Consider the following 12269-nt stretch of genomic DNA (forward strand, 5'->3'; position numbering starts at 1 on the left):
GTTGACATTCTGAACCAGAGATGGGACACTTGAGATAATACCTTAAAACAGAGAGAGAAACGTGAAGCTCTGGATTGATTGATAAAACATTCTAGGGACATCATACCCTTTGCAGGCTGTATGTAATATCTAGCCATTTAAAGCTTTGTAATTCAGAAATTATTTTCAAGCTTTGGCTCCTCTCGGTTACTTTTGCCATTTATTTTTGGCGTCATGCACATTATCTTGGAAAATGTTGCTGTCTATTTTGTGGAAACAATTGTGAAAAGTCCTCTGGAGGAAAAATGGATGGGAGAAAATTTATTTCAAAAAGTGCATGTCCATTTGCTGGCATTGTATAAACAAATCAAACTGGCTCCATCCCTTTGTAACTGTTGGATTAGTTTTGTTATTAGAAAATTAATATCTGCTGGGATTTTCACCCTAATTACACTGCATGTCCTTATAGCCAGACGGAGTGGAAGAACCTTTCTTGGAGCTTTTCCCGGGGACATCCTGAGATCATTCATTATGAAGTGTACTGCGCGGGAGTGGCTCAGAGTAACCACAGTGCTATTCATGGCCAGAGCAATTCCAGCCATGGTGGTTCCTAATGCCACTTTATTGGACAAACTTTTGGAAAAGTACATGGATGAGGATGGTGAGTGGTGGATGGCAAAGCAAAGAGGGAAAAGGGCCATCACGGACAATGACATGCAGAGTATCCTGGACCTTCATAATAAGTTACGAAGTCAGGTGTATCCAGCAGCCTCTAATATGGAGTATATGGTAAGAAAAATTTTCAAATGGTATGTACATAGAAATGTTTAATAATGCTTTTAGCTTCCATGGTTAAATTCCATCATGCTAGTATTTAACCTTTTACTATTCGTCCTCTATAAAATTTCAAAAAAAAAAAAGATTTTCTTCAAGAGTCTCTTCTTCCGCATACTCTTTTATTAGTGCTCCTTTCATTCTAAGAGCTCTTTGAATTTCAGAGTAGAAGTAAATACCTTTAGGTCTAATGTTCCTACTAAGTACTTTAAATTCTACTCTTAGGAGAAAGATTCCTATCCTGAAAGTGCTGATGGTTGGTGTATTTGCTTTTAAGTGACTTAGAATAATTGTTTCCTAATTCCTAACCGATAGAATCTTCTTATGAATGGTGGATCTGAAAAAAATCAAGGATCAGTAATTTGAAGATGCTTTCCAGATGGCTGATATACATATATGGATAGATAGGTAGATAGATATAGATATATGTCATTTCTTTTTTTTTCTAGAAAAGAGTATTTTTATTAACTGTCTAATGCCCCCATATTACCTTTTTTCCTACATTTTTTTTGAATTTTATTTTATTATTTTTTTATACAGCAGGTTGTTATTAATTATCCATTTTATACATATTAGTGTATATATATCAATCCCAATCTCCCAGTTCATCACACCACCACCACACCACCCCCTAATTTACCCCCTTTGGTGTCCATACGTTTGTTCTCTCCATCTGTATCTCTATTTCTGCCTTGCAAACTATATCATTTCTAATGGTCCATTGTTTCTTAGAAGTATGTAAATGACATATTGTAAAGTGTACATTTCTGTGGTTGCTTTTTGTTAAGGAATACTTTGGCAATGGCTTTTTTTTCTTCTTCTGGATTTGTTTGTGAACTTTGACGTGTGAAAATAAGCCTGGGTGAAGGATTAAATAAAAATATGTGACTTATCCATAATAACCTTATATTCACTCAGAGTAAATTAGCAAGTTGGGGAAACAAAATTACTTTTTAAAGACTATTAGTTATTACTCTTGTAAGACTATAACTCATTAATATTAGCATACTTCATACCCTAAATATGCAGAAAAAAATTCAAAAATCTATACTACTTGCATGAATTAGGAATGCACTAGCAAAGGCTGATAATAATCATTGGTGACCGGAAACTTAAGGAACAGTGGTGCTAACATTTCTCCTTTGGACACATTGCAGGGTACAGTTAATTTGAACACATTCTGGTTTTTACTTTTATTTTTGCACTTACATTAGTTTTGATAGGTATTCTCTATTTAGGTAACTTTCATGAAACATGGAAATTCTAAGGTAACATTACCCATTACAGAATATTTCATTATATTATTTTAACTTTTTCTAGCAAAATATTTTACCCTAAAGAAAGTAGGTAGCACTCAAGAGAACTCATCAGAGATTAAGAATCAGGGCCCAAACATCAGGCCATCAGGGTTTAAATTCTGGCACTGATACTAGCTAGGTGACTGTAGGCAACTTATAAATTTCCCTCTACTTCAGTTTCTTCATGTCTAGCACATGCACTCACCTCAGAGGGTTGTTGTGAGGATTATGTGAGGAATGAGATGACCTGTGTAAAGTTTAGCTCATTATCAGGCGTATTGCAATTACAAGGTCCCAGTACATGTTACTAAGACATATAACCAATTTTATGTCTCCTTATACTGTTTAAATAGAATATCTGACGAACTTGTTCGCTCTTTTCAAAATTCTGTGCACGATATGACATCTGTAATGTCTCACATTTCTGATTTTTGTGTATTTTAAAGTGTTTGTTCAAAGTACAAAATTCTATGACTTCTTCATCTGTGAGCTTTCAAACAGAGAGAGCCAGTCATGGAGCTTTTCCAAGTAGGCCACTGTATGCTTATTCCATGTGGATAGGTATTCAGTTGCTTTTTATTTAAAATAAGGAAGAACTTGAGAGTTTAAACCCGCAAAAAGAAATCTGAGAATATTTGTGTGTGTTTTAAGTAATATGGGAATAATGAAAGAACATTCTGTGATTTGTTTTCATGTCTGACTTCCAAAGAAAATAACTGCCTATTGTATGATGTCTGGTCTAAGATGTTTATATGAGTTTCTTTTTAGTTTCACTGGTTTCATTCTGTCCTTGAAATGTAGATTCAGAAACCAGCCAGGGTTTATATTGTGTTGCCCTTAGATACTGTTAGTACTGGAACTATGTCCTGGCCAATAACTGGGCTGCAGAGGAGTTTATTTCCCAGTGGTAGTACTGGAACACATTTTCTAGAAAACATATTTATGGGAAAGTCTAAATGAACAATACTGTTTTATTTGAAATACTGTTGGTTTATATCTTACATATTAATAATGGAAGTACAGATGTAGATCAACCCGTGAAAACAAAATTTGTTCAAATAGTTGTTTAAAGTGTATTTATTTTGATAAAACAAAATTAAAAACTAACTAAAGAGCCACTTCCTATAAAATCTGCAATGCCCTATGATAAGTGCCACCACTTTTGGCCACTTACACTCTATGTGTCATATTATGTTAAAAATTTGCATAGCCAGTTACCTTATTTACATTTGGTGCTTATTTTAGTGTACTCTTTGTGCTTGAACTCCGGCAGCCAAGTCACATCCACGTTTATTAACATCACAATGCTACCCGTACTCTAATGCTCATTTAATAGGGTTAAAAATGGCTTCTGCAAGGTCACCTCTTCCCTTGAAGAGCTTATAGGCTGATTGAGAAGAAAGAATAGACATATTTGAAAATTTTCAAGTGAGCAAGGACACAGGGTTCTTTGTTCACATGTGTGAATAATGCCAGGGGAGCACAGAATAATGGAGAATAATTTAGGAATATTCCTAAGCGAGAGAGTTAATCAGTGGGGAAGATGAGGTTTATGTTGTTCCTGGAAGGTGATCAGGACCACAAATTGTGGGCAAGAGTGGAGGCCATTTCTCAGTTAGAAGAAGAGGAACCAACACACATGGAGTAAGTGGCAGGCTGGTTGTAGGAAACTAGAAGCAGAATAGGTTGATGGAAGCAAAGCCCTGTGGCAGAATCAGGAAGGGGAGAAACGAGTTGTTAATGATAGAAACCAGTGAACTTAAGGAGAGAGATTACCAGCATTTAACTTAGGATACATTGAAAACTGGGGCTTTTAGGTCATCAAATGAAGCTGTTACTGAAGAGGCAATGGATTTTTGAGGAAAAAACACTGGCGCTGGACCTAGGTTCTCGTGTTGTCTCTGCTGCTTACTGGTATGCGAAGTCTGACGGTTAGCAATCATTTTGGGCATTGCTTTTCTCATCGGTAAAATCGATGTAGGAATATAAAACCCACAGGCTGCAATGAGGTAAGAGATTTGACCCTGTTGAGCACACTCTTAGTTTTCTTCAAGCCTTTGCTTTCCATGGGTTTTGACCCCATCACTTGGTTCTTTTATTTTTCTGGTTATTTCTTCAGCATATTCTTGTTTGCTGTTCATCTCTTAAAACTTTACTTTTGGCCCCAACGGTTTTACTTTCGGCCTTCTCCCTTCCTACAGGACTTTATCTACTCCTTTGACTTTAAATACCATCCGTATATTGATGGCTCTGTAGTTGACACTCCATCCAACTGTCCTCTTTGAGCATTGTTTTCCTATTTCCTACTGCCCACTGGGTCCTCTCCATGTAATTTGACTCCCCAGTTACTTCAAGTTTAAGATTTCTAAAAAGCAAATGAGCTGCTTTTGTTCCATCCTTGCCCACGGTCCTACTTTTCTCCCTGGATGTCATGGACATCGGCTTAGTCCTCTCTAAACAGAAGACAAACAAACAAAAAGAAAACTGGGCACATCCTCAGCTGCTGCCTTGCTCTCATTCCCCCTACCCACTTCCACGTAAAATTCACGCACAAACATAAATACACAGTTACTTGCCAGATTCTCTAGATTCTGTCTCAGAAATGTCTTTTGAATCCATGTCTTCTGTTTCATCCTAACGGATGCTCGCGGTCTCACCCTCCTCCACTGTCCTCGTGATGGGTACTGCAGCTTCCCCTGCAATGGACTGTACCGTCTAGTCCTACTTTATTTCTACTTTAGTCCGCCTTCCTCTCTGTTATTCAGTCTGTCTTTTCCCTCAGACAAATCTCTGGTGGTCACTCAGCTGCCCAAAGCTTCTGTGAACTTCTGGCTGCTCGCAAGCTGAAGCGCACCTTGAATAACTTACAAAAGGTCTAGCCCAGTATGCCCCATAGCCTCAACTCCTTTGCGTATCTTTGAATCTGTGTTCACACTTAAAATATACACTGTTCTTAGAGATGGTGGTGTTCCTCATGCCTCTGTGCCTCTTTGCTAGTTCAGTTTCCTCTGTGCCCGGAATGCCTGTGCATCCTGTCTCCTCCTGACAAATTCAAGAGTGCGCTCAGACTCTGTCTTTCTGTAAAGCTTCCTCTGATGCGCTCATTCCCCTGCCCCACTCCTTCTGTGCTCCTAAAGGATTTTATTCAAGCCTATTTATAGTATTGAAATTTTGTTGCAATTCGATATATACGTGTCTATTTCCCTTTCCAAGACTGAATTCCTAGAAGGGTAAGGATGTACCCTGCTTATATTTATAACCCTGTGCCTGATGCAAAGACGTACTCAGTAAATATTTGTTGACTGAACATTGCTGAGTGATAGTAAATATGTGTTGAATAAAGGGAGGGATGGAAGAATAGGTAAGATTATATATGAGATAAATATGAAAGACAGGTGAGAAAGGGGAATTAAAATAATAAAAGTTCTGGAAGGTAGGATATCACCAACACCAGAGATAGTGACATGGAAACTGGAAATACCAGAGATGAAGGAATAAATAATCCAGGATTTTTTTTTTAAATATTCATGCTATACTAAAAATCGTCCTGTAATATAGAGCTGCTGAGATAATACTCAAATGCTCTGGAATTTAAATAATAAATTAATTTAAATTAATTTAAATAATCATTTAATTACATAATTAAATTAATGAGTATTTACCCCTTCTAACAAATTTTTAATAGAGCCTCTAAAACTTATTGATTGGCTAAAATCCAAAATAGCTCACTGTGATAGAAAGTGTACCTAAGTCTAGAATGTATTTTAGCAACATAAGGACATGTTACCTAAAAATGACATGTGTCATTATATCATGCTAATTATATAAGCCATTTTCCACTATTATAACTATTTCCATGTCTTTTAGAGAACTGTTTTTTAATTTTAATTTTATTTATTTTTTATACAGCAGGTTCTTATTAGTTGTCTATTTTATACATATTAGTGTATATATGTCAATCTCAATCTCCCAGTTCGTCCCACCACCACCATCCCCCCGTTAACAGATACTCTGCTCTGTGCCTGCTTGCTCTCACTTCACATATGGTGAGACTAGGGGCAGAAACTCTGCACAGCATTTTTCCAAATGTAGAACAAAATATATCTGGATATTTATCCTTTTGCTGGGCAACCAGAGGCTCCAAGCCAAATAGCCAGTGGTACTTGCAGTCCATGGTACATATTGATGCAAACAATGGCTTAGTTCCAGTTGTCACATATATTCTTTATATGGTCATGCTTAACACTGGAAATCCAGATATTTTTCTTCTGTGCTTCAGTGCAGCAGATAATTCCAGAAACTGGACAGGGGATAACCTAGTTTGCTGAACAGGGTGATGCTAGTCTGAGTTCTGCCCTATTTCTGACTTTCTGTAGCATGAATCCAAGCCTGAAAAAGTGATTTTTAGCTTGTGAGTTGCTCTCACAAAACAACTCTCATAACTTCACATTTTCTGACATTATTTGCCACCAATGACATATATCCAGAATAAATGCAGAGAATGAAATGATGGCATCATAACTTATTTACCAAAGCTCAGTGTCTACACATTTCTCATCTTGCTAAAAGTGGCAGGAATTCACTATCAGGAAGGTTTTATTGCAACTCTTGATTCCTAAAACAATGATTCTTCTCTCTGTATACTGGCACTTGTCTGGTAGCTTTCAAAAGTTAAATATTTGCATCTCTTAATGACGTACAGTATAATCCATATGCACTTAGAGGTACATGAAATATCTTTCTTGCTTCAAAGAATGTTATTCTTATTTAAAGTTTATTCTATATTTAAAATAACATTTAATTTTCTTAAAGTGTTTTTATTTTACTTCACTAATGTTTACTTCACTAATGTTGTTTAGATACAATAAAGCTATGTTTTGTTTATTCCTCTACTGAATTGAAAAGTTTTCAAAACCTTAATTTGATACCTAGTTGTGTGTTTTTTTGTTTGTTTTTTTAAAGACATTGACACTTTAATGTAGTTTCCTTTTTGGAAGTTCCACTGTAGATGGCAGTACCTATAGGAAGAGAGTGACATTGTAGCTTAGTTCTACTGAATTTAGTAGTGACATTGTAGCTCAGTTCTACTACCCTGGAGTTCCAGGAGATTAAGATTCCTCATTAAATGTAAGCAGCAAACCTAGGATCTTAGAAAGGCAAGAGACGACAAGCAGTTTCATTAGGAGAGTGGAACACCCAGAGCCAGAAAAGTGTCACAAAATTTTAAAATTGTTATTGTTGCTTATTCCTTCATTCAGCAGGTATTAGGAATTTATCAAATGCCAGGCACTGTCTAGGACCCAGCAGTAAACATAACAAACATTCTTCCTTTCCTGGAATAGGTGTAAAGATCCTCATATCCCAACTCAGCCAGGGGGCCCTTGTGGCTGACACAGAGTGAGTGTGGAAGTAATGCAGAAAATGAGGTCAGAGCTTTATCTGAGGAGAACAGATACACATCACTGTAGTCATTTTAAAGACTCACTCTGAGTCTGAGTGACAAGCCATTTGAGCCATTTGAACAGAGGAATATCACGGTCTTACTTATACTTACTCAGAATCGATTTGGTTTGTTGAGAACAGACTTTAAAGTGGTGGGAGGTGGGGCAATGGTGTGAGCAGGGATTCGAGGCTATTGCAACAATCATTCCAGCAACTGATGGTGGCTAGGAGTGGGATGGTAGCCTTGAAGGTGAAGAGAAGTGGCATGGTGTGAATCCACACTGAAACTCCCTTGTAGTCATGACATCAATATTGATAAATTCAAGGAAGCCTTGTTGCAAGACTAGTGCAATTGACTTGGCCAGCCAGGCAGCCAATAGGCTGGGAGTTACTGCATCTGGTGCAAGATCTAAACCCACCCAAGCCCTGGCTGCGGTTTTTGAAAACTGGTGGCAGTTTCCATTCTGGTTTAAATATCGATGGGGAACTTTCAGCTTGTACTGACAGAGATTACAGAGGTTACAGAGATTCTAGAAATCAGCAGGTTACTGATACCCATTTTGCCAACCCAATTCCAAGAGATCAGAGGAGGTGGAAGCAAACTCTGCCTCCTTGCTTCCCAGGATAAAGGTGCTTGCTGTTTCTCCACGTGGTCTGCCCTCACCTCCAGTCTATTCTCCCACCCCCCCTAAAAACAAGAGAAGGTGAGAACTTTAGCAGAACAGGTCAGTGGCCCGGTTCCTGTTCATTAAGTACTAGTTGCAGCATCATGGAGTGTGTTGTTGGGATTTTATTCCATCTTGGAGGTAACACAGACAGATTTTGGTTGTGGAGTGTGGCTGTACAGATTTTGCCTGAGGAACTGGAAGTATTGGAGTTACCATTTTTTGAGACAGGAAAGGATGTGGATAGACCAGCTTTTGGTAGAGAAAGATGGAGCTCAATTTTGGATAGATTAAATTTAAGATTTCCCTTAAATATCCAAGTGAATTTGTCATGTATGCAATTAGATATATATAGTCTAATCTGGACCATACAGTTAGGATTCATCAGAATTTAGATGGTATTTAAAGGCAGTAGAAGAGATGAGATCATCAAGGGAATGAGTACAGAAAGAAGAAATGTTCAAGAAGTGAGCCCTCGACATACTTTGCAGTGTAGACGTAGGGAAGGAGAGGAGCCGCAGCAAAGGGAATGGAGGACCAGGAAGAAAACCAGGGAAGCAACGTGTCCTGAAAACCAAGTGAAGAAAGGCAGAAAGGATTATCAACTCTGTTAAATGTTGCTTACAAAGATCAAGTAAAATGAGGACCCTTGAATTTTGAGATATGGAGGCCACACTGGAGGTCTGATAAAACAGTTTGGGTGGCATCATAGTGACCTAGGATGGTTCAAGGAAGAATGAACCACCTCCTCTGGGCCAGGTGGGCTCTGCAGCCTTAACTCTCTTCTAACCAAAAGTTTTAACTTAGTTTTAGAAGAGGTAGTTTAGTTAGGGAACATATCCCAGACTTATAATTATGGTCAGTAGGAAAATGCAGTTTCTTAGCTTAATTGTTTCTGTAGTTACCTTTACTGAATGCCTTCATTAAAAGCAAACGTGGTCATTTATAATCATTTATAATCACAATTAAGAGTGACGTTTAGTTCAAGAACATTCTTTGCTCTTGTTCAACTTTGTTCTTTCACATACTTCTTTTAGGAATTTATACATCCACGTAACTGTACATGATTTAAAATTTAAATTCTCGTATTTTTGATGATTTTGACTAATTGAATTAAAGTTTATGAAACTAGCATAAATCTATGCTCGTTTTATATGTTATTATGTCTTTTATATATATATAATATATATATAACATAAAACATTTAGTTCATTGGAAGAAAATGTGAAAATTGAAGTGGTAATGACTTGTCTGGTGAAGGTATTACAGTAAGTATGCTTAATAACCCTTTCCTTATTTTTCTAAGTATTTGTTGTCTTCATAATTTCAAGAAGTTACAGAAAGGCATTTATAATTGATTAAAACAATTTGTTATTCTCATTGATAAATTTGTGATTAGAAAACATTTAATTCAACAACTACTGATTGAGCATTTTTGTGCCAGGCACTGTTTTTTGGTGCTGAAGCATACATTAGTGTGTAAAAGGTTCAACAAGCTAATGAAAATAAGCAAAGTGAGATGATAGAGAATGATAAAGGTGGAGCTAACATGTTAAACAGTTGCGGAAGACCTCTCTGAGTTAGTGGCTTTTGAGCTGAGAGCTGAATTACGAGAAGGAGTCAGCTAAACAAAGCTCCAGAGATCTAAGCAGAAGGAATACTGGGCAAAAGGTCTTTAAGTCAGGAATGAGATAGGAGTCTTCAGGGACCACAAAGAAGGCTAGGGTGGCTTAATTTTATTTAGAAATGAGGAAAGTGTTAGAAAATGAAGTAGACATATAAGCAGGGGCGAGAATTCCTTTTGGGTCATTGGTGAAGAGAAATTTGGATTTTATTTTGAGTGAAACGGAAGGTCATTGGAAAATTCTTGGCAAAGGATTGACCCAGTCATATTTCCTGTTTCATAAAATTACTCTATGTTATGGAGAGAGAGCTGCAGGAGGGTCACAGCTGAAAGCAGAGAGATAGTTAGGAAGCCACTGGTATCTTCTGAGTGAGAGATGATAGTGACTGAGACCAAGGTGACAGTGGTAAAGATGGAGAGAAGTGGGTAGTTTCAGGGTATGTTTAGATGGTATTGCTGATAGTTTTCTGATAGCTTTAATGTGAAGGGTGAAGGATAAGGATCTTAGATTTTTACTCAAGCACGTTGGTGGATAGTTGAAGCATTCGTTGAGACAGGAGGAGAAACAGAAAGGAGAAGGTGGCCATGAAATCAGGCGTTTCTTTTTGGCCAAGCTTATCTTGCGATGCCATGTCATCCTCAGTTGAGTTTCATGGTCAGTGGAGAGGTGGGACTTGAGATAAAAATGTGGATATCATGTAGATGCTGTTAGGGACCATCTTAACTGACTGAACAAAACCATCTGAGAAGATTTTTATGGACGGAGGTTGAACGCCTTGAATTGAGCCCTGGCCCAGCAACATATGGAGGTTGAGCAGAAAGGAGAAGCTAGCAAAGGAAGCTGAGAACAAGTGGTCAGTGAGGTTGGGGGAAAAGACAGGCTACCCTGGTGTCCCAGAAGCCAGGAGAAGAGAGTTCAACAGCTTCCATACTGCTGAGGAGTGAAGTAAGAGGAAGAAAAGTCAACAATGGTTTTGTGGACACGGAGGCTGCCGGTGACTTTGATAAGAGTCATTTCAGGGGTGGAGTATGACCTGAAGTCTCACTGAAGTGGGAGGAAGAGAACGAAAGGTGGGGAAGTTGAGAAGGAACTAAGTAACTCCTCAAGATACCGTTGCTGTGAAGATCTGAGAAATGGAACTAGCTAGCGCTACACGGGTATATGGCAGTGCTCTTGGTTTTGTTCTTTAAAGAGCATGCTTGTAAGTTGATGGAAATGCACAAGTTGAGAAAGCACTTGACATGGAAGGGAGAAAATATAACGCCAAAGTCAGTTCATTTGTTTTGACAGGAAAGGCTGAGGTTGTAGGTGCACAAGCAGGTCATTTGGTGTATTTCATGGAAAAAGAATTTTGATGTGAGTGCTGCTGTCTTTCCCAGTGAAGTATGTAGCAAGATCGTCAGCTCAGATTGAGAAGGCAGGAATGGAGGGGTGTGAGGATAGGATATTATGAAATGGTAATTTTGGAGTTACTATCTAAAGATCTCTGTGGAGTCAAATGTATGAGATGTTTGGAAGTACTTTAAGTTCATTTGGTTCACCGTGCTTTAGGTTACAAAATTTAATAGATAGGGAGGAGGTTTACTAGGGTATGTGTTACTAGAGTATGTAGTAGTAAAGTATTTCCAAAAAGCAGGAAGATTTAAAGTAATGATTTCTCTGGTTTGCCGTAGGTCACCCCACTCTTTCCAGCCACATCGTGTGGTGTCACTTGCTTGACCTCTGAAGACATTTGACTAGGCAGCTCCTGGAGATGTGAAAGACATTAAAGGCATGTTAGCCCGGGTGGGGGGAGGGCGGTGGATTTTTTAAGTATTCAGATAGTACATAATACAGATCAAGTACAGATACAGATATAGACCAAATAATGTGTTTGAGGTTCAAATTGCAGAGTGAGGTTAAATACACATAGTTGGATGGGAACTCTAAAAATTAAATTATGGGAATGACCCAAATATGTGACTTGGATTAGTGGGTTATTAAACTCACCAAATGTAAGAACCTGGAACTATGATCCAGTGAAGCTTACTGTTTTTTTTTTCTTTTAACTAGTTAACAGAATCAATGAGGTGCAATTAAGTCAACTGCTTAGATATAACTTATTGGGAAAAAGGCAACAGATTTTCTCTATTAGAAACTCATTAACCTAAAGGCAATATATGAATATGGATACAATCTACTTAATAGTCTATATTAAATGCTTTATATTTTGTTTTTAATCAAAGAAAAATTTGAAGTCAAACGTCAGGAAATTGAGTAGCAAGTGTTTTTCATGGGAAAGCAGCTAGGTATGATTTGGGGAATAGAAAGAAGGGGTGCTTTAGTCTAGTGCCACTCAGACTTTACTGTGCATACGAATTCCCTGGAACCTTGTTAACATACAGATTTTGATTCAGTAGGTCTGGGTGGGCCCCAGTATTCTGCAT

At 37.9% G+C, this 12269-nt stretch overlaps 1 protein-coding gene across 1 annotated transcript in view; it reads left to right on the top strand.

Annotated features, from left to right (window-relative positions):
• The first annotated feature begins 510 nt into the window (after positions 1–510).
• The window catches only part of CRISPLD1 (cysteine rich secretory protein LCCL domain containing 1), a 42778-nt gene continuing 31019 nt past the window's right edge, over positions 511–12269 (top strand). The window contains exon 1 of the mRNA XM_060035183.1: positions 511–768. Coding sequence (XP_059891166.1) covers positions 511–768 — 258 coding nt within the window. The remainder of the gene's footprint in view (positions 769–12269) is intronic.

This window comes from Delphinus delphis, chromosome 17 (genome assembly GCF_949987515.2).
Source record: "Delphinus delphis chromosome 17, mDelDel1.2, whole genome shotgun sequence".
Taxonomy (NCBI): Eukaryota; Metazoa; Chordata; class Mammalia; order Artiodactyla; family Delphinidae; genus Delphinus; species Delphinus delphis.